This window comes from Squalius cephalus, assembly GCF_949319135.1.
Source record: "Squalius cephalus genome assembly, chromosome: 11".
Lineage (NCBI taxonomy): Eukaryota > Metazoa > Chordata > Actinopteri > Cypriniformes > Leuciscidae > Squalius > Squalius cephalus.
Genome location: NC_137132.1, coordinates 2,795,175 through 2,821,106, shown reverse-complemented (window position 1 = coordinate 2,821,106; position 25,932 = coordinate 2,795,175). Strand labels below are relative to the sequence as shown.

The 25,932-nt window shown below is 38.3% G+C and overlaps 1 protein-coding gene across 1 annotated transcript in view; it reads left to right on the top strand.

Annotated features, from left to right (window-relative positions):
• Positions 1–1,594: 1,594 nt before the first annotated feature.
• LOC307167408 (NACHT, LRR and PYD domains-containing protein 3-like) overlaps positions 1,595–25,932 on the top strand; it is a 147,815-nt gene continuing 123,477 nt past the window's right edge. The window contains exons 1-9 of the mRNA XM_079886483.1: positions 1,595–1,670; positions 1,967–2,063; positions 6,971–7,084; positions 7,742–7,867; positions 8,173–8,268; positions 8,473–10,191; positions 13,148–13,237; positions 19,151–19,324; positions 20,326–20,496. Coding sequence (XP_079742609.1) covers positions 2,014–2,063; positions 6,971–7,084; positions 7,742–7,867; positions 8,173–8,268; positions 8,473–10,191; positions 13,148–13,237; positions 19,151–19,324; positions 20,326–20,496 — 2,540 coding nt within the window. The 5' untranslated portion in view covers positions 1,595–1,670; positions 1,967–2,013. The remainder of the gene's footprint in view (positions 1,671–1,966; positions 2,064–6,970; positions 7,085–7,741; positions 7,868–8,172; positions 8,269–8,472; positions 10,192–13,147; positions 13,238–19,150; positions 19,325–20,325; positions 20,497–25,932) is intronic.

The window sequence follows — 25,932 nt, the reverse complement described above, 5'->3', positions numbered from 1 at the left end:
AGACTCTATATGGAATGTATTTCCTAATTTTGTTTTTAAGAAAATTGGAGGTATTGAATTTTTGTTACAGTGCCCCTTCTCACTTGGTAAACTACCCATTAAATTAGCAAAATTTCACCAACAGGTTTTATTATCATGGTTACTGGTTTACAAACATAATTTTTCACCACACCGTTGTTTTATTTGGAATAATCAGAATATTATTTACAGAAATAAATCATTGTTTTTTGAGAGATGGTATTTAAACAACATACATATTGTTAATTAGCTGATGGATGACAATGGTCAGTTTTATTCATTTCCAGAATTCTCCAGAAAATTTGGTTTTGGGGCTTCGTTAAAGGAATATAATATTGTATTCAACGCCATTCCTAGTGGTATAAAAACTCTTTTGAAAGGAGAGCAAACTTATAGTCCTATATCTTTATATAACACTTCTATTTCAATTGAAGGGATTTTGATTACTGATGACAAGTTCAATAACCAGTTTGTTCGTAATCTTATGAACAGAAAATCTATGCCAGTATCATCTTTCAAGTGGATGGCGTTATACAATATTAACTGGAGAGTGGTATGGTCTCTTCCACACAAATATTTGTTAACAAACAAGATAAAAGAAATTACATTTAAAATATTACATAGATGTTACCCCTGTAATAGTGTACTCAATAAGTATATCCAAAACCTAGAAGATAAATGCACTTTCTGTGATGCTGAAGAGACAATTGTACATATTTTTTGTGAATGTGTTTGTGTTAAAGCTTTTTGGAATGAGTTATGTACCTATCTCTCAGAGAAAACAAATGTCAAAATATGTATTAACACCTTTAGTATTATTTTTCTTTATCATAATCCAAATTCTCATATTCAATACGTTATTAATTTGTTTATGATTCTTGGTAAATTTTTTATTCACAAATGCAAATTTTTGGGTAAGATCCCGTTACTGTCTATTTTTCTAGTAGACTATAATTCCTATGTTTTGTCTTTGATGGGCATAAAAAACAAAAAGTCTTTGAAAAGTCAAAGATTGCTTTCTATGTTTAATCTTTTTTCTTTCCTCTGGCACTTTATTTTGTTTTTATATATTTTTTTGTGATCTATGTCTTTTTTTTATTATTATTATTGTTCCTGTTATGTACTTGTTACATCTTCATTTTGGCATTAATAAAAAAAAACAAAAAAAAAAAGTAAAAAAAACAAAAAAAAAAAAAAAAAACACGTAATTTACCCGGAAACAACTAATTCTAATTTCTGATTGGCTGGTAGGTGGCATTTAACTCTGTGTAACTCAAAACAGCAGCTATGAACTCGGCAGAGAACTTCGTTCCATTTACCTGCGCCTCGTCCATTAATTGTTTAGCGGGACAAGTTATCCCTTTCTCCTCAGCGTGAGAAATACCAGGTGTGGCGTGTGAGGCGGTTGAAATGCGTGTGTCTTTGGTGAATGCGTAAGACGGATCTGCTATACTTGCATGTTATTCAAAGCGAAAGGTAGAGTTCACCTGTCGCCATTTTAAGCAGGTAAAAATACGAACGATACTGGAAATCAGAGCATCAGAGTGTTTAATAGAAACGTTTATCAAAGTGTATGCAGGAATGTTCGTGTATCTTTATGATGTTAAAGCTGGAGGATTTGAGAACCTGTATCTTGTAAAAGTTTGATCAAGGTGAGTGTTCATGTGCGGTGAATTCCTCAAATTAATATGAATATCTGGAGGGCATTTTAAGTGATTGTATGTTTGATATAAAATCTTTAAAAAAAGGTTTCTTTCACTTAAAGGTTTCTTCTGTATTTAGTGATGTCTGTGGTTCTTCATAAGTTTAACAGCATATGTGTAAACGTGACTGAGCTTGAGTTAACGCAGTCACATGATACTTTTTCTCCCACACTCGAGATATGTTCAGCTAAATAATAAAGGTTGCTTAATCATTTAATTTAGTGTCTGAATGTTTCTTCATTCAGAGTCAGTGGAGGAGATCAAACTCATCAGATTCTCCTGCAGCTTCATCATGGCTGATTCACAAGGATCCAGAGAAGGAGATTTTTCACCAGGATGCAGGTACTTTTTTGTTATTATTATTTTTTTAGCTTTGTCACTTTATATAAATAAATAAATAATAATGCTTTGAACAACAACAAAATTATACAGTCTACACTTTGGAGCCAGGGGAGCAAAGAACACGACCACACAAAAAAGAAAAATAACGCATCAAATACTCTATACACTCTAAATAGCTTTTCTATGAGTACTAGTTTGAATAGTAGAAATGTAATTTTCAAATTCTTTAAGGACTACTAAGAAAAGGGGCTTTTTGTTAGAAAACATACACTTATGTGAAATTTGACTAATAAAATTAACAGATTAAAAATAACCCAACATAATGACCCAATATGCTTAACCCAACATTTTTTCTGTGGACAATGCCTGAAAATGTGGGGTACTGTTTCTAAGTGCAAAGAGGAAAAAGAGCAGCTAACATCATTGTCTTTCTTAAAAGGCACCTATTATGCAAAATTCACTTTTACATGGTGTTTGAACATAAATGTGTGTTGGCAGTGTGTGAGCAAAACCACCCTAGAATGATAAAAATCCACCCAGTGGTTTTTTTACAGTCTCAATAAATCATAAGCACTGTCTCAGAACGAGCTGTTCTAAGATTCGGGGCAATGTGATGTAGAATTGCACAGGCCCCTCCCACGACTGTTGATTGACACTGCAGTTTGAGCCTAGACCCGCCCTGAGTGAGCTGGACACCGAGTCCGCCATTGTTTCAAAACTTGAGCCGCTGTAGACAAGAATGTCTCCTAAGCGATTGAGGTGTTTTGTTGTTGGATGTAAGAATGAACAAATGAACATAGCAGTCTTCATTTACTCTCGTTGTTACTTGAGGATGGATCTGTACTGTTCGTGATCCAGCTTGCGGTCTTCAGAGCGACAGGACTAACTTTACTGACCACGGCAGAAATGAAAGTGAGAGCGCGCTCTTTATGACAAATAAAAATAAACTAATCAAATAGTTTTACGGATTTACAGTGTACCAGTTTATTAAGCACAGACTGAAAAGGTGTGTATATATTTGTTTACTGTTAGTTGTAACGAGTGTTTTGTGTACTTCTCTGTGTATGTTCCATGCTAATGAAAGGGAGAGAGAGAGAGAGTTTTGGATAAGACTTAAATGCTCACATCTTATACTGTGTTTATTTAGCTGCTCTTACAGTGATTTTCTGGAGTAAAACTAATGCTTCATCTTTTGTGTCATGTACAATAAACTCAGTTGAACTCATCAGTATATTTTGGTCATCATTCGGACAAGGTCTTTTATTAGTGGATAAAAGCAGTGACAAATAAGTTATAACCATAATTAATAGGGGTGTAACGATACACAAAACTGACGGTTCGGTACGTCCCACGGTTTTGACGTCTCGGTTCGGTTCGGTTCGGTTCATTTAGGTGGGGTGGGGGGTTTAGAAAGCTAAAATTGCTTCTTTTTTTTTTAAACAGTGCTTTAATTAACAAATTGTGTCCTTGTCTTTAAATTAATTCAATTACAAGTAAACGTCTCGTGAGGAAAAAAAATATCTGCTAATGCTGTAAACTATATAGGAGCCCTTACTTTCACATTACTATAACATTAAAGCTTAACAACAGAGCCTAGACTTTTAGCCTAAATTCAGTTGCTATTTATTTTTAGATATAATAATAATAATAATAATAATCAACACTCAAGTAACAAATTGTATGAAAACATGTAAACTGTACATAAGGCAGTTTTTACATTAACATAATGTTTTTACTCTAATTTATTATTGAAATATAATAATTTACACAGTTGCTGTCATTTTATTGACGTATTTCCGCTGTTGAAACACTGACTTAGCGATTACACGAGTTATGATGCCTTTCAGTAAGTATACTGTATCTTTCAACATACCTTCAGGTGTCCATTCATGTTTATTCTGTAACTGAGGAAGAGATGCTCGCGTTTACTCGCGCTCCGCGCTGCCGCTTTAAATGAGGAGCCGGTCACGCCACATCAAAGAGCGCCAAAACGGCATTTAATGTTTGAATTTCGTGATCAAATAGACAGAATCTGAAAGATTACACCTTGCTTATTATCGAAAGTAACAAAACACTGAGCTTATTGCGATTAAATGTGGTTAATGGTGGTTAGGCAACAACACTGTATTCGTTGTGTACACATAAGACATGAGGTCCAATGGGGGCGGGGCGGGCGTGTTCGGTACACCATGAGAGTATCGCGATTCGTATCGTTGGTGGTGTATCGCGGTTTTTCGGTTCGGTTCGAATATCGTTACACCCCTAATAATTAAGCTAAACTATACCTGTTCAATCTCCATACAGTATATATTCTCTGGCTCCGTGGGCATTATTGTCCGACTCCGAGTCGAAATGAACACCGCAACTGAAAGTTTCAGTTCTGATATCATCAGATGAGATTGTCCTGGCTCTGAGCGCGAGCTCATGAGGCTCCGCCTTTTGGGCCGACAGCAGCAGTTAATTTGCATTTAAAGGGATACACACTAAAACGGCACGTTTTTCTGAGCCCCAAAAAATGACAATTTAAACATGCTGTAAAAAAAATACCTGTTGGGTATTTTGAGCTAAAACTTCACATACACACTCTGGGGACATCAGAGACTTATTTTACATCTTGTGAAAAGGGTCATAATAGGTGCCCTTTAAACTTACTAAGGAAATGTTTGACAGGGTAGAATTTGTGTATTATTTTGAAATAAATTTCTTTCACTTTGTTTGTCACAAACTAATGAGGTAATAACCAAACACTTTCCCAATCAAGGTTATTAACAAATTTAGTCCAATAAGCAGTAGAGCTAAACTTTAAAAATAGAGAATGAATAGATTTGTTGTTGTTTTTGGACTGTAAAAAACAATTTTACCACATATTGTATCAGTTGGGTTAATTATGGGCATATCAGCCGATGACAACACATCTCTACATAAGGAAATTATACCAGAATTGACTGCAGAAAATACAAGAAAAAAATTCCTTGGGAGTTACAGGAAAATTAAAGTGCAAAAGAAACTCGTCATAAGGTATCCCTGAGTGTTAAACAAATGACGAACTAAAACAATACTGTTATGATCCCAACCTGTGTTCTCCTGTCTTGTGTGTTCTTTGAAGGTTTTCATGTTGATTAGTCTCCCCAGGTTTTTTATTATCCACACCCCTTGTTATATTGTTAAGCGTGTCTGCCTGTGTATATATAGCCCTTGTTTCACTTATTCTCTGTCAGTCGTTGAATGTGCATTTTCTGGTTTATCTTGTTTACTTCTGTTCTGTGTTTTCATTTGTTTACGCCAGTTACCTTGTGTTCTATGACCTTGTGGATTATTTTAATAAACCTAAACCTGCACGTGGATTCGCTTCCCAGTCTGCTCCTTTACCTGCCTGACTGTCTCACCATGTTACAAATACCCTTATCAAACCAGCTTTTAAAAAAAATAACTTTTGTGTTTATACAAAATACAACGTTTATTCCAAATATAATAATGTTGTGGAGAAAAGTTGTGCTTGTAGATCAGTTTTTAAGCCAATAAAGCTTGAGGGATGTAGGTACTTTCAACAAACACTGTTAAATATTGTATTACATCACAGAAAAAGATCACAGATTTTAATTCCCCCCCACTGATCACAGAAACCTATTGTTTAGCCTATGTGTGTAGCCTATTTGTCTGTTTTAGTTTGTTTTAATACTAACATGAAATATTAAAGTCCCTGTAAAGGCAATTCTAAAAAAAAATTCTAAACACATTATAAATGTTAGAAATGTATTGCTAAATCATATTACAAAGACTGTGAACTGTGAAGTATTGAATTGTGGAGTTAGACCGTTAAACAGTTTTTCACCGTTGCTGTGTTCCGGATTTTTTGGGCGGGGCTAAAAGGGGGGCTCGATGACGCACTGGAGCCCCTGAGCTCCTGGACACGCCCCTACTTGATGACGCACTGGAGCCCCTGAGCTCCTGGACACGCCCCAACTTGATGACGCACTGGAGCCCATTCACATCAGTTTGCAACTCAATCGCGAGTTACTGTCAGTAGCCTACTATTAGTTACTACATCCTACAGTTTGCTAGCTAGCTATGCCTTCGTCGCGGAAATGCGTATTACCTGGATGCGATCACGTACAAAACAGATCGGTGTCCTTATTTAAATTTCCGAAAAACTTTCATATCAACAAGAGGTGGATTAATTTTGTGAAGAGCCACCTTGATGGAGAGCTGAGGATCACCGCCAAAACCCGCCTCTGTAGTGATCATTTTACATGGGATAGTTTTATAAACTTTCGTCGGAGACAACTGGGATTCATTCACTGATAATCCGCTGTTACTGGTGAATGTGGCCGAACCGAACCGACTATCTCCCGCCTCGGCCTTCATCCTCCCGTCGCGCCGACAACTGGTGCCATCGTCGGCAGTGCGTGCCCACCAATGAGTGTAAGTTGCCTTGTGTGCTTATGTTATAATTATAGTAGGTAGTCCAGGCTCGAACATGTATGGCTTTGTAAAACAAATTAAGATGCTACGAGCATCCATTCCGGCTGTAGCGGTGACAGTTGAGTGTGGCGACTGCAGCGAGCTTTCCCGCTAGTGGGCGTGGTTTCAGCGCAGCCAGCGGACACGCCCCCAGCGTTTGAGAGCAGAGACTACTGCTCATTTTTTCAAGATTTTGATCGCTTATTTTATGTACTTGCCGGCTTTTTTTATCATTCAAATTTGGCTGGGTGGCTAATAACACATTTTTCTGTGGTGTGACAAACTCAGAACACATACTTAATTTTGACTTTACAGGGACTTTAAATAAAAATATCAGTTTCCTCAAAGTGTTTTTAATGAAAGATGAATGTTTAGATTACTGTGTTCATTCTTTATGATGGGAACCATACTGATATAAAGGAATAAACTGAATCTGTCTGTTACAGTTCAGTCCAGCAGAAGAGCTCAAACCCAGAGTCTAGCTGTGTGTCTATGAAGAGTAACTGCTCTATGAACATACCACTAACGTTTAAGAGTGGAGACAAACGTCCTGATCTAAGGTATGTAATTTCTATAAAAGTTATGCTTATAGTATGACATTTTTGAATTAGAAGCAAAATGTATCAATCAGTCAGTCTAAAACTAGCAACGACATCAAGTAAATGTAAGCTGAGATTTGTTTTCCACCTTTATATAATGGAGTATGTGTCAAATTAAGCAGATTTTTCAAACTGCTGGTTCAGATTTGTTGACAGTTTCACAGTGTCTGGTCAGAACATGCTTCACAGCAAGAGTAATGTTACAAGAGCACAGTAAGGTGGTTTATCTTTAAAGGTCAGCAAAACATTGGTCTCTTAAGTCGGTTGAGCCTTCGTCCTCCATTATGGCATTGAAAAGAGTCATGTGATCGCGGTTGATGTTCACTTGAGTTGAAGTCATTCTATAATTTTATAGTTGTTTTGAATTCCTAATTCCTAATATTACCGTTTTTCTCAGTCGTTTTGGTATTATTTTTTTTTATTTTTTTTAATCATGCTTAACATTTGCAAACCAGTAAATTCATTTCTCAAATAATCAAAGTTTGAGAGACAGTGCAAAACACCACTGAGTTCCAGACGTTAAAGCAAAAGTGTCACAACACTCCCTGTTCTTTCATAAGACAGAAGATTCCTGTAAAAGTGCACAAAATAAGTCTGTATACTCTTTATTTTACTTAGTTTGAAAACCAGTTCAGTTGAGCCGAAGAGATCAAAACCAGAGTCTAGCTGTGTGTCTATGAAGAGTAACCGCTCTATGGATCAGCCAGAAGAATTTAAGAGTGAAAACACACAGTCTGATCTCAGGTATATCATTTCTTTAAAATATATACTTAGTATTTGATTTATATGATATTATTATTATTATTATTATTATTATTATTATTGTACAGAAGTGTAATGATCTGGATTTGAACTGAATAATTCTAAGTTGAAATCCTGTAAGTTTCAGTCTATTAATGATTATCATTGTGCTCTTGTGTAAAGCTCTATGTATTGTATTGTTAATACATTCACACACTGTAAAAGCTGTTGGTCTGTTACTCAGTTAATGACACAATTACATCAATATCAGTGTGTCTGATTCTTTACCCTCTTCATTCTGATTTAAGGTCAAATCTTCCATCCAGACCAGTTAAAAACAAAACTGTGAACACGCCTGTGATTCAACCACAAGACTTTAATGAAAGCATGTATTCTGGTTTCAGGTAAAATGTAGGACTTTTTTTTTGTTTTGTTTCATTTTAGGTGCTGCAATTCACATCGCTCAAACACATGATTAAGAATTGAAACATTTCAGAAACCTAATGATGTTCTGTGTCCCATAATACAGCAAACAAATAATCAGTTGTGTAATTTATGGCTATTTACTTCTCTAACTTGTGTAATAATGTGGTATTTTAATCTTACAGCCATGACTCTAAACCTGCTGAAGTCCTCAACACGTTGAGATCAAATCTGAGAGAGAAGTTTGAGTGTTTGTATGAGGGAATATCAAAGCAGGGAAACCCAACACTCCTGAATGAGATCTACACAGAGCTCTACATCTCAGAGAGTGAAAGTGGAGAGATCAATAATGAGCATGAGGTGAGACAGATTGAGACACAGTCCAGGAGAGCAGAAACAGAGGACACACCGATCAAATGCAGTGAAATCTTTAGACCTTTACCTGGACAAGACAAACCCATCAGAACTGTGCTGACAAAGGGAGTCGCTGGCATTGGAAAAACAGTCTCTGTGCAGAAGTTCATCCTGGACTGGGCTGAAGGGAAAGAGAATCAGGACGTCCAGCTCATGTTTCCACTTGCTTTCAGAGAGCTTAACTTGATGAAGGACAAAATACTCAGTCTTTCAGATCTTCTTCATCTCTTTTTCCCTGAAACAAAAGAAATGGACATATCCAGTGATGAGTATAAAGTTTCATTCATCTTTGATGGTCTGGATGAGTGTCGTCTGTCTCTGGATTTTCAGAGCGATGTGAGATTGTGTGATGTGACTGAATCAGCCTCAGTGGACAAGCTGCTGACGAACCTCATTGTGGGGAATCTGCTTCCCTCTGCTCTCATCTGGATCACCTCCAGACCAGCAGCAGCAGATCTCGTCCCCTCTGAGTGTGTCCATCGAGTGACAGAGGTACGAGGCTTCAGTGACACACAGAAGGAGGAATACTTCAGGAAGAGAATCAGTGATCAGAGTCTGGCTAATACAATCATCAAACACCTGAAGTCATCAAGGAGCCTCTTTATTATGTGCCACATCCCAGTGTTCTGCTGGATCTCAGCCACTGTTCTAGAGAAGATGTTGAGTGAAGCAGAGAGTGGAGAGATTCCCAAGACTCTCTCTCAAATGTACACACACTTCCTGCTCATTCAGACCAACATCAAACATGAGAAGGACTATGAGAAGAAAGTGAAAGATGAAGACATGATTGTCAAACTGGGGAAACTGGCTTATCGGCAGCTTGTGAAAGGCAACCTGATCTTCTATGAGGAAGACCTGAGCGAGTGTGGCATTGATGTGACACAAGCATCAGTTTACTCAGGATTGTGCACTCAGATCTTCAGAGAGGAGTTGGGCTTGTGTCAGGGGAAAGTCTTCTGCTTTGTTCATCTGAGCATTCAGGAACATCTAGCAGCTCTATATGTGCATCTCTCCTTTATCAACAATAACATCAATGTGTTTGACCAGACTACACAATCAACTAAAGTTTCACTATCTGATCTCCATCAGAGAGCTGTGGATGAGGCTTTAGACAGTAAAAATGGGCATCTGGACCTTTTCCTTCGTTTCCTTCTGGGTCTGTCAGTGAAGTCCAATCAGAGTCTCTTACAAGAACTAAAGACAAAGACCGCAAACAGCTCTCACAACAATGAGAAAACAGTTGACTATATTAAAGAAAAGATCAGTGAGAATCCCTCTCCAGATAAATACATCAATCTGTTTCACTGTCTGAATGAACTGGGTGATCTTTCTCTAGTGAACGAAGCTCAACCTCATATGAGCCGTGGAGGATTACGTAATGTGAAACTCTCCTCGTCTCAGTGGTCAGCTTTAGTGTTTGTGTTGTTGTCCTCAGAGGAGACACTGCAGAGGTTTAACCTGAGGAGCTTAATTGGGGCAGAACATGATGAGTAAGTAACACTGAGTACAATCATTACAGTCTAAAACATTATGAACAAAGAGAAACAAATAGATCAGAGGTTTTTAAATCAAGGGGCAAAGATTGATTTCTTGGATATTGTACATAATTTGCGGGTGTTTCTCAAACCGTGGCTGTGTCCTAGTAAGGCTGCATATCTCGGCTGCCACGTCATCAAGTGCCTCTGAAAGCCATCTCAATTTCAAGGATCCTTAGAAGGCATCCTTTGTTTCGCATCCTCAATTTAGCTAATATTTGAGGGTGCATCATGTGTATCCTTCATGTCCTTCAATCACCCACAATCCTCTGCACACATTCCAATTCACGAAAAAGAACTGATGGAAAACGAGTCGGCACTGAGTTCATTATGAAATAAAATTTTCGGAGATGAAGGCATACATGTTATTTTTTATTTTGGTGTAAGTTAACCACTTAACACTAAACTTCCAATAATGTAAGCCACTGTCATTCACTGTATCGCAGAAAAAAGAAAGATTTTTGGTTGCACTCTATTTTACAGTATGTTCACTTATGTGTACACAGTGTACTAAGAAAGTACTGGTTAATATAATGTAACTACATGGGTAAAGGTTAGGTTTATAGGTAGGTTCAGGGTTAGTACCTAGTACCTTACAAGAATAAGAGATCGCATTACTCCCATTTTGGAGCCTTTGCATTGGCTCCCCGTTAGGGTAGACTTTAAAATTCTGATGCTTTCTTACAAGGCTTTACATGGGTTGGCACCTCAATACTTGACCGAACTTTTAAATCCCTATACTCCAACGCGTGACCTTCGTTAATCTGAAACTGGTCTTTTAACTGTTCCTTTAACTCATTTACGATTGATGGGAGATGGGGCTTTTTCTTCACTAGCTCCAAAACTATGGAATTCTTTATCGATCGAGATAAGGCCAGCAAAATCTCTTAGCATTTTTAAATCTTACTTTAAAACTTTTTTTAGGGTAGCTTTTAATTGAATATTTATATAAATGTTACATTGTGCATGCATTTTTTTTATTTAGATTTTCTTTGAGATTTAACAGTTACAATTACAATCATCTTGAAGAACCTTAGAGCTTATGAAGAACCTAAAATTGAACTAAGCCATGCCTCACACAGGGTGAGGAGGAGTGCACCTGGTGTAAAGCATCTTCCCATTCTCCATCTGTAAATTCTCTGCCGAAATCAACAGGCTTTGCGAATATCATCCAAGTTCTGTGGATCTATAGATGTTATAATAGAGTATATGCTTGAAATGATCCCCCTACTATGCGGGCTCGGATCAAGCAATGTCTCCATAGGTGAGGTAGGGGGTATTCCTAGCCTAGAAATCTAGACGCACCCTAGCGGCAGCAAAATTTATTTTGCAGCCAGGGTAGTCTAGCAACTCTCCGTTAACTTTCCAGCTGGAAAAACCAAACTCTAGTCAGGCCAATCAAATCGTGTATAGAGTCGGTGGGCGGGCCTTAACATAAAGACAGCAGAGTTGTGTGACGGTTCCGTGTGAATTCCCTACTTCTTGAAAACAAAGAAGAGCTGCTGCTGGTGAACAGCGGTCTTTCAAATCGGCTTTGGCCGCGACTCTGGAGGACTTGGAGTTAAGCTTTTCTTTGAGAAAAGAACAAAGAACGGCACTTAAGTCATTCTTAAAGGAAGATGTGTTCGTAGTTTTGCCGACCAGATACGGCAAAAGTTTAATCTATCAACTAGCTCCACTGGTGGGAAAATGCTCTGGTTGGTTGTAGCGCTGTCTTATTGCGTGAAGAGGGAATTTGAAAGGCAGCCGTTTATCCCGCCCCTCGGATTGAGCCGTGCCAATGGTGAGTTGCCAGACCTAACATCTTGATGTAGGTCTGGCTTGCCAGGCTAGGGTATTCCTGGGAAGGAGGCAAAAAGCTTCTTGATGAAATTCCTAATCTGCAAAAATCTAAAAAAGTGGGACCTTGGTAAAGCAAAATTATGTACAAGCTCTTCAAAAGAGCAAAAAGTATTATCAAAATATAAATCTCTTAGGAGCCTAATCCCCCTCTCCTCCCAGACACGAAAATCAGAGTCCACATAGGATGGTGGGAATAGACAGTTAGAGACCACTGGACCTAGAATGGAAGCTGACTGTAGACCTAAATGTCTTCTAAATTGGGCCCAAATTTTTCAAGTATGAGGCAGTACAGGATTAGGGGAGGAGATATAATTTTTCCCTACCAGGGGGAGTGAAGAGCAAATTAGTGAGCTATGTTTGAAGTTAGTACAGTATTGTTCTACTTGCACCCACAAAGGGGTATTTTGAGGATCCACACTAGTTAGCCAATAGATTATTTTTCTTTTTGAATGTTACTTGCCCAATAATAAAATAAAAAATTAGGTAGCGCCATCGTTATCCACCCTTTAATCATATTTGTCGGAAAACTGTGGTAATACAAACAGTAATCGATCACAAAATCATGGATAATTTTCCTAATGGGCGGTGAACCTTCTTACAAAAGCAAGAGCTTACAAAAGCTACAGTAAACTAACACACTACATCGATACTGTAATGTTCTCTAAAGCAGCCCAAAATGGCCTCACCCCCTTTGTGCGTGTTCCTGGGGGCAGGGTTTATGTACATTTTAGGGGTTGTGATGTCACCAACCCGGGAAGAAGCTCACTGTAGTCCCTACCAGCCATTTGTTGTAGTCCTTAAAAGTGATTTCTGTAAAAGAAAATATCTCCCTGCGCATTGAACTTTGAGCATCGTAACTTTGCATATGTTGTTTATGCTCAAACAGCAACATTACACACTAATTAAAGTTAAAGTGAAATCATAATCAAGGACCCCTTTAATTGAAAAATATTTGAGGGTATTTAATGTAGTATTTACTTATAATAATAATAATAATAATAATAATAATAATAATAATTAATATTATAAGCATTAATGATTAATTTATTTATTTTGTATTTTCAAATAGTGATGCATTTGTCACCCTGAAAGCACAAAATACAGCAGATGACGTTCTTCAGAAGCTGCTGCCTGTGGTTACAGCAACTAGATCAGCTGAGTAAGTAACACTGATAACAATCATCACTGTTAAAACATTAGAATTTATAACATAATTTATAACATTATAAATTATTGGTTTAACAAAAACTGAGTGTCACACTTCAGGTTTTAAATCATCCAGCTATCTGACCTGCTAGGCTTCTGTTGTAAGAGCATTACTTTAAATTGTTTTTCTGTTCATTTTTACAAACTGAGAAATTATTCAAATTAATTACTGTGTTATGTTTTAGCTAATGTTTTAGCTGAGGTAAATATATGTTCTCTGCTTTGAGTTGAGGTGATTGAGTGATCCTAATATTCATTCATGTTTATTTCATGCTTTAACTAGTAGTAAAGAGGAATAGATAACCCATTCACAAATGAACCAATAATCAGGTAACAAGATGGGCGGGGTTAGACAATCAACAGGAGAGCACAAGGAAACATACATAAGCCATGTACTCACAACAAACATGACTAAAACACAAGCACATGGTCAGTAAAACAAATCACAAGTCATGTGCTTACACCAAAACAAGACATGAACACACAGCTAATGAGAACACTTATAAGCAGGGGTGCACATAACTGGTGCTCACGTGTGGTAAAAATAAACGACGCGCAGCAGAAAACATGGAAGGAAGCGCTTTTGAGTACCAACATTTTGGCCCAAAATGTTGGTACTCAAAAGCGCTTCCTTCCATGTTTTCTGCTGCGCGTCGTTTATTTTTACCACACGTGAGCACCAGTTATGTGCACCCCTGCTTATAAGCCATGTGTTCACACAAAACATGACAACATGAAAGCACACAGCCAGTGAAAAACACAAGCTGCGTGCTACACAGCACAAGACAAAACACGACATGAAAGCACATGGCCGATGAAAACACGAACCGTGTGCTACACAGAACACAACAACCGGCACAGACAGAAGAGCGTATGGTCTGAGCGAACTCGAAACCACATGCTCACACGACAAGACAGAGCGCACGAGAACTAGCGAAAACTCATCCTGTGCGCTCGCAACAGAATACAAACAAGTGGAGCATGAGTGTCTAAATCCCGACACAGAACCGAAGCCAAACTAGACCGAAGTGCCGGGATAACAGTAATTAAAAGAGATGGAATCTCACATCGTACTTCAGTCGCAAAAAAAAGAAACTTGTGACTTGACTTGGACTCATGAACGAGTGGCTCGAGACTTGACTTGGACTTGAAGACAGAGACTCAAGAAAAACAAGTAATTTTGGTCGGTCTGTCTGACTCATTCCCACAGATCAGTTTGTTGAGTCAGGGTATTATGTTGCCTTTTTTAACGTCTTTCGATGAGATGTGAAATCAAGATCCTGACTCTCTGTGGTCATTAAAAATCATTACTTCTCGTAAAGAGTAGGGATGTTAACCCTGGTGTCCTGGCCAAATTCCCTCCATTGGCCCTTGCCAATCATAGCCTCCTAATAATCCCCATCCACTGAATTGGCTCGATCACACTCTCTCTCCTCTCTACCTATAGCTGGTGTGTGGTGAGCGCACTGGCGCCGTTGTACTGTGGCTGCCGTCGCATCATCCAAGTGGATGCTGCACACTGGTGGTGGTTGAGGAGAGACACCCGATATGATTGTACAGCGCTTTGGGTGTACAGTAGTTAGGGCTGGTCCGAATACCATTTTTTGAGCTTCGAAGCTTCGATAGGAATTAACATCGAATATTCGAAGCTTCGGAGGGAGGGGGCTGAACATATTCTTCTCTCTAATAAAGGCAGGATTCTCTATGCATCTGTCTGTTTGCATTTAGATTATTTATCTTGCATTTAGAACCGTTCATCCAATCGACTTCACGAGTGCAGTGTCACATTTGGTGCAATATAGACACGCGAGACGTGACACGTTCAGAATTAATAAACTTTTAATACAGAACAGCGCGAGCGGGAAGCGTGCGCGCGCCTCACGCGCAGGGCTCCGAGAACGGACACTGCACTAGTGATACAAAACACAGCCTAATATTTTTTTGAGTAACAAATAACTCTCAAATCAGAAATCAGCAGCACAGTAATTACTGACACAGTAAAGGGTAGGCTAATATATTGTTTCTATTCTATTTCCACAATGTCAAAGCAACGCAGCTTATAGCCTACAAGCTCAGGCATGCACTTCTGCCCATACAAACTCCGCTGTTCTGCGCTCTAAAATAAGAGTATTGTATTTCGCCCAAAAATGCTAAAAAAATAACCGTGTGAGAGCGTGTTTTAGGCTATATCATGTTATAGCCAGATATGACGACGCTTACAGCACGCGTCACCGCAGATCAGCATCTATTCATCAAGCCAACGTGCAAACTATCGCAAATCAAAGTGAAAGTGGGTCGCAGATGCTAACACACAATCAACTTCATTAAAAGTAAAGAACCCGAAATGATCTTACCAGGGCTGTTGCCGCTCTCTTATTGCGGTCTTTGATTTAGAAATTTTAGCTGACGATCAGTAAAATGCAGCTTATCTGTTGCTAGTGACGTGCACTCCATTACATCTGCCTATAGCGCGGGATTTGAAGTTCGGATTCATATCCGTTTTGCAAAAACACATTTATGCGTTCATAGTTCTCTCTGATTTATCAATATGAACAATCCGATCTGAGAAAACGCATGACAGCCCCATTCAAGCGCGAATGGGAACCGTTTCTAGGGGGATGGCAGGTGTGGAAAATAAATAAATAAATAATTTAAAACGAATATTTGAATGTCAAATTTGAAAATCAAATACCAACCCACCGAACGAATATTCGAATACTCGAATATTCTGGTACAGCCCTAACAGTAGTACATATGAAACATTACTCATCATTGCTTGAGAACCACAGCAAACTACGGCAACGCGAATAGCTCAAAATACACAGCATGTTTTGTTTTTTTTCTCGTGGTGACCGTCCCGACACCCCAAAATAGTATGTTATATAGTTTAAGTAATAGTTTTTGATTGCGAATAAAAATTAAATGAATGATTTAACCCTCCTGTCCCTAAGGGTATTTTGGGGCCCTGAAGCCTCTGTTATACTTTCCGCGACCGCGATGGCGCGAGGGTCCGCAAGGGTCCGCGTGACGTAAAAATCGTCATCGGGGGTGCGCGCGGAGGCTCGTTGCGGACTGGCGCGTGTCTCCCATTTTTTTGTGACCGCGCGGACCAAGGGCGCGCGTTCATTAGGTTAAAACCGCGAAAGAGATGGAAATAACATGGACGCCGAATTTGAAAAAACGGAAAACGCGTGCATTCTAGAAATAGAACCAATGCCTATTTTTCACGCAAGCCTGTTGGAAGCGTTTCCAGGCAAAATAGAATAGGAAAAGATACATTTTGACACGAATACATATTAATAAATGTCATTTTGATGTTTGAAAGTGTCTAGGTTTTGACATAAATGCAAATATAAACTATAAATATTTAAAATATTATCGATTATTCTGGCCAGACCGATCTACTGCGCATGCGTTTAACGCGTTTACCGAGCGGACCTCAGCAGAAAGTATAAATACAAGTAGTCCGCGTCCGAGCTGTGCGCAGCTGTCGTGGACGCGTCCAAACTGGAGTATAACAGAGGCTTGAAGAAGTTGACATGCCCTGACATTTGTGCTTTTTTCAGTTGCTTAAAAACATATTAATGGCTAAAGTCTGATTACACTGTATTCAGGACTAACAGTAACAGTAATATGTGAGCAACATGTACATACAAGTTTGTAGTTTTGAGAAAATAACGTTTATGCACTTTTTTTTTTTTTTAAATCTACAATTTTAAGTCACTGAAATAAGGCCATGTAACACATAGTAAACATTTGTTTACAAGGCTTTTTAAAACTGGATCTTGTTGCCCAGAGTTTTTTTCTTCAAAACAATGTGAAAACCATCCTGATCACTCAATAGTCATTTAACTTTTGTTAGACACTTAATTGTCAGAATGACTGTATGCAAGGAGGGTGTGAAACATCATGAATAATACTGTGATTCACTCTTGAAGAGACAAAGACCCTCCCCTGGGAATACCAATGAGGAATGTGACAGAGGGAACTAAAGAGAATGAATGTGAGGAGACTTAATGATTGAATGTATTGTTTTGGCTTATTCACAAAATCAAGTTTAAGTTTAAAGTAGTAATCTGACTATACATTTTCTTTACACAAACGCTTTTACTTAAAAACTTTAGACCTGCACTACCGTTCAAAAGTTTTATAAGGTTTTTTTTTTTTTTTAAAGAAGTCTCTTCTGCTCACCAAGGTTGCATTTATTTGATCCAAAATAAAGCAAAAACTGTTTCTTTTTACAATTTAAAATAAATGTTTTCTATTTAATATATTTTAAAATGCAATTTATTCCTGTGATCAATTTTTAGCATCATTACTCCAGTCACATGATCCTTCAGAATTCATTCTAATATGATTTTCTGCTCAATAAACATTTTTGATTATCAATGTTGAAACCAGTTGTGTAAAAAAAAAAAAAAAAAAAAAAAAAAAAAAACAGGATTCTTTGATGAACTGCAAGTTCAAAAGAACATTTATCTGAACTAGAAAGATTTTTTAACATTATAAATGTCTTCTCTACTGTTACTTTTCAATATCAGGCATCCTCGTTGAATAAAAGTATTAATTTCTTTCAAAAAAACAACAGCAACAAAAAGCTAAACTCTTACTGAGCCCAAACTTTTGAATGGTAGTGAATAATGTTACAATAGATTTCTATTTCAGATAAATGCTGTTCTTTTGAATTTTCTATTCATCAAAGAATCCTGAAAAAAAAAACGTGTACACAACTGTTTTCACCTTTCATAATAATAAGAAATGTTTCTTGAGCATCAAATGAGCATATTAAAATGATTTCTGAAGGATCATGTGAAACTGAATAACTTGCATTTTAAAAATATATCCAAATAGAAGTCTGGAAATAGTCCAACGAATATAAATAAAAACTTACTAATCCGAAATTTTATCCACGGCTGGATCAAGTCGCTATTCAAAATGCAAACGTTCTGTCCCGCTCTTCTTCTGAGGAAAATGTGATCTCTTCGTCATATCCAGGATGAGCCGAAGAGCTTTCTCACCTGTGTAGCGTGCCATTTTCCAAACACGCAGGAAAGTAAATGAAACTTATGATGAAACTTAATGATTTTTAAAGCATTGTTGGGGGCGTTTACCATTTCGCATAGATCACCTCAACACTTCTTATGAATAGCGCGCTCTGCGTGTGGGTGTGACCACATTAATGATAATTAGCTGAGCCTGGAGAAACTGTACATCTCTTTAGTTTCATACAGATTACATTGCAGTAGAATATTTGTTTTAAATGTGAATTATTTTATTTCAAAGTAGATATTTCAAGCTTTCTTTAGACGCATGTTTTATGTTTGTGTGATAAGTATTCGCAGAGTTTCAGTTCATTATTCAGACAGCGACAGCTAAAAGTGCACCCTGTTTATTTTCTTTATTTTACAAAAACACAAGGATTTGTTGTTATTGTGTGTGCAAAAATAAAAGACCCTTTATAGTTTATAAAGATGTATAAAACCTTATATGTATGGACAAAAATTTAGTATTTTTAAGTTGTTCAAGCACGTTCATCGGGCTCAGAGGGTTAAGTAACACTTTGTGTGCTTTATTAGACATTTTTGAAGTGGAAATAAGTTTTCCACTTATTTTCCACTTCCTCAATTTTGATATTTCAAAACACTGTTAAATACAATAACTAGCTGAAGGAACTATTGCTAAAAATATAACAAAGACTTGAGACTTGACTGGACCTTGGCCTTTAGGGACTTGTGAACATGTCTGGTAACTAATTATATTTACTCAAATACTTCACACCACTGGCTTTGGGATATGGCCCTATATATTTTGCGGTCCTCTATGTTTTGGTCTGAGAGAGTGAAGAGTGTGTCATTGTTCTCTACAGGTTGAGTAAGTGTGGTATAACAGATGAAGGTTGTGCTGCTCTGGCTTCAGCTCTGAGATCAAACCCCTCACACCTGAGAGAACTGGATCTGTCTGAGAATAAACTAGGAGACTCAGGAGTGAAGCTTCTCTCTGTTGTACTGGAGAATCCTCATTGTAAACTGGAGAATTTGAGGTAAGATTATCTCTCTGATAGTCCCATGGTCTGGTGCTCAGAGAGACACATTTTTAGCAGCCTTCAAAGGACACACACTCTGAACTGGGACACAGCTATAGTGGTTACTGTTTGTAGCACACTCCTTACAAGCATCAGCTGATTAACTGCAAGACAAGCAGAGTGAGGGAGAAAGACAGAAAGCACATGGCAAAAACACACCCAAACAGGGTAAAACATATATGCATATTATACTTTCTCAGGACATAACAAAATGATTAGATGAATATCAGCTACAGCTGTGCACTTATTGAATAAGTACTGTGCCACTGTATGTCCAACTGATTACACTATTTTATTTTTGCATCCTCCTTTTAATTCTATACTAAACTCAAATGGCACTGAGAATTGGGTAAGAGACAAACATAATTTACTTATTTAGTTTAGTTTGATGTGTAATTAAACTCAAGGTTCTGTGGGGTGCGGACTGGATCGATTCCATTCCTAGAGCTTCCGAACAAATATTTGGGGTGCGGACTGGTGGGGAAGTGAACCGAGGTTATCCCCTGAATCAGTCCTAGAGCTCCTCCTGTCCGGGGTCTATTGGAGACATCCGATATATTTCATAGGCACGCCAAAAGAACACCACAGACACGGTGTAATCACCATGGGAAAATTTCAGAGTAAAACAGGGAGCTGTGAAAAATATGATACACCAGTGTTTTGCCAGATGAGAAGTTTATCTATGTATCATGTTTTTACTCTTTTAGTTCCTTTTATAACTGTATCATTTTTATATCTCTTAATTCCTTTTATAACTCTTAATTTGCCTTGATTTTATTTTGTGATTTATTTTAATTCATTTTTGTGTAAAGCACTTTGAATTACCATAGTGTATGAAATGTGTTATATTAATAAACTTGCCTTGCCTACATTATATCATACAGAGATGCTTTATCAGTAATCTTTAAAACATATATGGGTTACAGAGAGAGTGAAGAGTGTGTCATTGTTCTCTACAGGTTGAGTAAGTGTGGTGTCACAGATGAAGGTTGTGCTGCTCTGGCTTCAGCTCTAAAATCAAACCCATCACACCTGAGAGAACTGGAAGTGTCATATAATAAACTAGACTCAGGAGTGAAGCTGCTTTCTGCTGGACTGGAGAATATTCATTGTAAACTGGAGAATTTGAGGTAAGATCCTGTCTCTGATAGTCACATGATCTGGTGCTCAGAGAGACACATTTTTAAACAGTTTATAGTTAGACCAAAACAAAACGAATGAAATAAAAATACTACACAAACAAATAAACACTAACAATAAACATGATGATGAAAATATAGGTGCAGAAAGATAATCAAAATGAAGAATATTAATTTCTGATAACTGAGGAATCTAATTTAATTCAGATTTATATTGATCGAATTCATATTTTCTTGGTGTCTGCCTCATTCCATAACACTGTTAGTATGAACATGATTAGATGAGTATCAGCTACATTATAGCATTCAAAGATCATTTATTAATCTTTAAAACATATATGGGTTACAGAGAGAGTGAAGAGTGTGTCATTGGTAATTGTTCTCTACAGGTTGAGTTATTGTGGTGTCACAGATGAAGGTTGTGCTGCTCTGGCTTCAGCTCTGATATCAAACCCCTCACACCTGAGAGAACTGGATCTGTCTGGCAATAAACTTGGAGACTCAGGAGTGAAGCCACTCTTTGCTGCACTGGAGAATCCTTACTGTAAACTGGAGAATTTAAGGTAATATTGCCTTTCTGATAGTAACATGATCTGGTGCTCAGAGAGAAATATTTTTAAATAGTTCATAGTGAGACCAAATCTGAGTGTTTTTAATAATGATTTTACATGAAGCGCAAAATTCAACATAATAATAGTTAAAGCTCTCTCATCATTTCAGTGGCAAGGCAACATAAGGCCAGGGTCGCACTGACCCAATCAGATTGACAGCTGCAAATAATTTATTTGTAGGAAAGGGGCAAAATCACGCATAAATGACAGTAATAATTGCTCAAATACATGAATTTAACGGGTGTCACTCCCCAAACTTTGCAGTGTGTACGTGGCCGCTGGTCAAGAAAAAAAAACAAAAGATTTAAATTATAAATGGATTATATATAGCATAGAAAGTGCGTGAAGAGCATGCCCTTTATGAACACTAGAAAGCTGTCACTCATCTTAGTTCATCACGATGATAATCTCACAAAGTTCTGTTACAATCAATGAAGCTCTTCACACTGCACAGAGAATCTGTTTTTTACATAATGTCTACAGTTTGTTGTAATGAGAGTATTTACGAGCGTGCAGAACTCCGCACCGGACAAAAACTCTGACTTTGACCGATGAGTGGATTCTAACTTAAACACATCTGATTGGCCATTGTGTTCAAGAAATCTAAAGACATGTCTGTGATTGGCTACATTGCTCAACTTTGCAAAACATGCTGTAATTTGAAACCTTTGATGCTCTGCCTATGATTATTTATCTTTGTTTATTATTATGTTCATTGGTTATTTTATTTATAAATGGATTTTGTTGTTTTCATCAATCTGTTGGCTGACAAAAAAAAAATCACATTTAACTAATCTTGATTTTTACTTAAAAAAAAAACCTTAATTGTCATTATTTTTATCCCATGTGTTGTATAATGATGTAATCTGAGAGTAGGCATTGAGGTCGGCTCTATTTCACCAAGGTCCGCTCACTTTAAAATTCCTGGCCTCGCATCACCCAACACCTTTGTTGGAGACTGTTCCCTTTCAAAAGCTACACTCAATGCTGCGCTGAAGTGCTTTGGAAATACATCTTTGTATGACCAGCTACGAACAATGTGTGTAACACGTCAATGATATTGACATTGAACTTGACAGCCTCAGATGGTGACGTCATTGGAATGCATTGGATTGCACGCTCGTCAGAGGCTATAATTAGATGTGCCGTAGGTGCATCCTAAGGTTTCTTTGTCTTCAGAACCATACTGTTTGTGTGTGTGTGTGTGACCAAGCTCTCTTTCTGTCTCCCTGCTGGGAGTTAGTCTCGCTATGCAGTGCATAGAAAACTCTTTCTTTCTCCCCTCATTCTTTGAAGAAGAAATGGAAAGAGACAAGAATAATGAGCGACATGCAAGGTAAGCGGTTTGTGTCTCCGTGTTCACAGCTCATGCCTGAATTCACACCAGTCTTTGTGTGTTTGGGGGAAGAGCATGCAGCCCTTGTGTTTGAGCATGGTGAGTGCGAGCATTGTGAAACGTTAAAGTTAAAGTGCTTCGGCTCGCTTTTCTTATTTCCAAGGATTCGCACCCCCTTTGAGATAATGGGGCTCGCGCAATCTGGCTGAGAAGTGAGAAACGGGTGAGTCCCTGTCGCTCACTCTCTCTCCAGATCACAATGTCCTCTCCAGATCACAATGTCCTTTTGCCTGGCTCTGAAGCGTGCTCCTGCACTTCATCGGCTCGGGCGGAGGACGCTGAATCTCTCGTTTCGGTTGGAGTGGAATGTGAGTTTGCCGCCTTTGACCTTTCCTCCCACAATGACAAAGTGATAGGAACTACTCGAGATGTTGACTTGTGCATTGATCAGATTGCAACTAGACTGGCCACAGGAACAAGAGCTCCCCAAATCCTCTAAATTAGAGGACAGATTTCTGTCGGGTGGCAAGGAGGAGGGACCTCAACAACGGTCTCTCCTCTTCTTTGAGGGAGTAAGGGAAACCTTATACATCGCAGGGTCTTTGTGCTCTCGATGTCTACATATTTGACATATCGTGGGCGTGAAAGCACACGGTTATACGATGATGCCTCAGGTTGAAGAGACACTCGCAAGCTATCTCTACCCGGCATCTGCATCTGCATCTGCATCATCATTAAAGAAACCAAATCTCCCTACCAAGCCGTGCAGGACAACTTCCATGCTGGTGGGGAAAGTTTCAAGCAGCAGGTCAGGCTGGTGGTGCGCTGAACACCATGGCGGTGTTACAGGCATGCCAGATCTGCTGAAGGATTTGAGTGCGACTGGTACGATCGACAAAGAAGCTTTCACTGAGCTTCGTCGAGACACAGAGTTTACTAAGCGACAGCTCGTTCAATGGGTGCGCCCCTCACCTTCCAGTCTGTTTGACAGTAGTTGTCAGATTCCGGGAGATGAAGAAACATTAAGTGGCTTTTGTGAAGTTTCTTCCTCGCCACACTTAAGGGGAGAGGCTGTTGGCCACCCAGGTCTGTGGGGGTGGTCCCGCTCAGGACAGGGCACGTAAAGATACATCAACCAGCTCTTTCCCGGCATCCTCACGAAACCACTCCAACACCCCCGCCCCCTCTGGTGATGTTTTGCTTCCTGCTATCTCTCAGGACAGAGAACATTTAACATCCCCCCCCCCCCCCCCCCCAACAGGAAGTATTGAAATTGGAACCCCTTTCAGAGAACTTGGCAGCATGAAAAATACTGTCGGTTATCTCTTCTTGGGTCTTAAAGATGGTTACAAAAATGTTTATTTTTTAAATAATAAAAAAAAGTGTCCAGAGGAGAACAGGCCGACTGAGCCTGGTTTCTCCCAAGTTTTTTTTTCTCCATTCTGCTGGTGGAGTTTTGGTTCCTTGCTTGATTAGTTGGGGGCACTTCAATTTTAATTTCAACGGCGTGGTCTCCACTACCGTACCGGAGCAGGTGCATTTGCTGTCACAAGAGCTGTAATCTCTTCTCACCCTCTTCGCCTCTCAAGGGACAGCACAATGTCCTCTCTGCTTCTCCCTGAAAAAGCGGGAACGAGATACTGCGCTTCTTTGCAGCACTGAGGATGTTCTAAGACCATTCTTCAGACAAAGTGATACTTGAGGATGCACCTCTGACAAGCATGCACTCCAATGAGGTCACCATCTGAGGCTGTCAAGTATGAAGTCAATTTCATTGTGTTACGCACATTATTCACAGCTGGTCATACAAAGATGTATTCCCAAAGCTCTCCAGCACAGCATCTTGTTCCCGCTTTTTCAGGGAACAGGGTTATAGTAAAGTAACCTGAGATGATTTATACACAACTAAACTAATGGAACAAAAAATAGTACACAAACAAATAAACTATCAAAAAGACATGATGATAAAAAAGAGGTGCAGAAAGATAAGCAAAAGGAAGAATATTAATTTCTGATAACTGAAGAGGAATCTCATGAGCAATGTTATATATTTTGTTGACTTGGGTATTTGCATTATCCCAAATGTTTCCAGAAATGTTTAAATCCAGAGAATTCTGGGATTTTAATCAGTGTAACAGCCTGTGTCATTGTGTCGCCTGTCAATGACGTCATATCCATGTTACCCTCTATTTCCGAGGGTAAATTTTAATTCCTTAGAAACCATGGAAATGTCAAAGATTTACTAAACAGGGTAAATTAGCGTGATTGCAAGCACCGATGGGAGTGGAAAGTTCTACACATGTCTACTGATGACTTGCAAAATGAAAGAACACAGACGCAGTGGGATCTTTCCATAGTGATTAACACAATCTACCAAGAGCAGTGCAAATTAACATCTGGTTTATGGTAAATCATGTTGCAAATACCAGTAATTTGACTAGTACAAACCTTAGTAAATCACCTTGTGTGATTCATTTAAATACTCTCCTCCCAAAAATTCTGTGTCTGAAAGGGAAACTCTTACAAATGCATATGCAATAAGGTCAGCCGCAAAAATAACCCTGTCCACACCTTTTCAGTGCTGATTTTTCACTGCTTGTCTTTAGTAAATCCTGACAGTAGTTTTTTAGCGCTAAAAGAGGGTTTGCACTGGTACAAGCTGTTAGTAAATCTAGCCCTATGTGTTTTATTAGACAGGTGAGCAACTGTTTGGTTACCTTTATCGTCAGAAAACTAATCATTGTTATATAGCTCAACACAGTTAGTCTTGTTGTTTGAATACCTTGTTTTCTTGATTTACCGCAAGTAACATGTTTGTACCAAGTGGCTAAAATAGCATAATCAGAAAGAGCTATATTTGTAGTAACAGCAATACAGCATTTTCTCTACCAAACAATATATTTTAAAATTAATTGCATGCCATTTAGCAACACAAGTCATCCATCTTTTATTAATATGATATTCTAATGTCAATCTAGCTTACTGCAATGTGAAAGTGTCTCATGCCAGTCACCAAGCAGAAGCACAGAGTAACGTTATAACATAACTTTCAACACAGTTGAAATTGTTTTCACCAAGTAAAAAAGCTGTGCTACCCCACAATTTTATTTGGTCAAATAAAGTGACCTGTATGAGTAATTCAGCACTTAAGGCTATTTCATTAGAATAGAATAAAATAAAATAATGTGATTTTGAGTGATCAAACGTAACTGCAACAAAGTTCAGGGAAGGAAGAGGCAGACGTTAAATATAACTTTAATCGTACAAATAAACATAAACAACAAAACAAAAGAATCAGCATTGGCTGACTGCGGCAAATAAGCCACATTTATATTGCTCAAATTCACCTTTTGTCATTGCCTGTTTTCATCTATAACACTGTTAGTGTGAATATGATAAGATGAATATTAGTACATTATTTCATACAGAGATGCTTTATTAGTAGTCTTTAAAACATATGGGTTACAGAGAGTGTGAAGA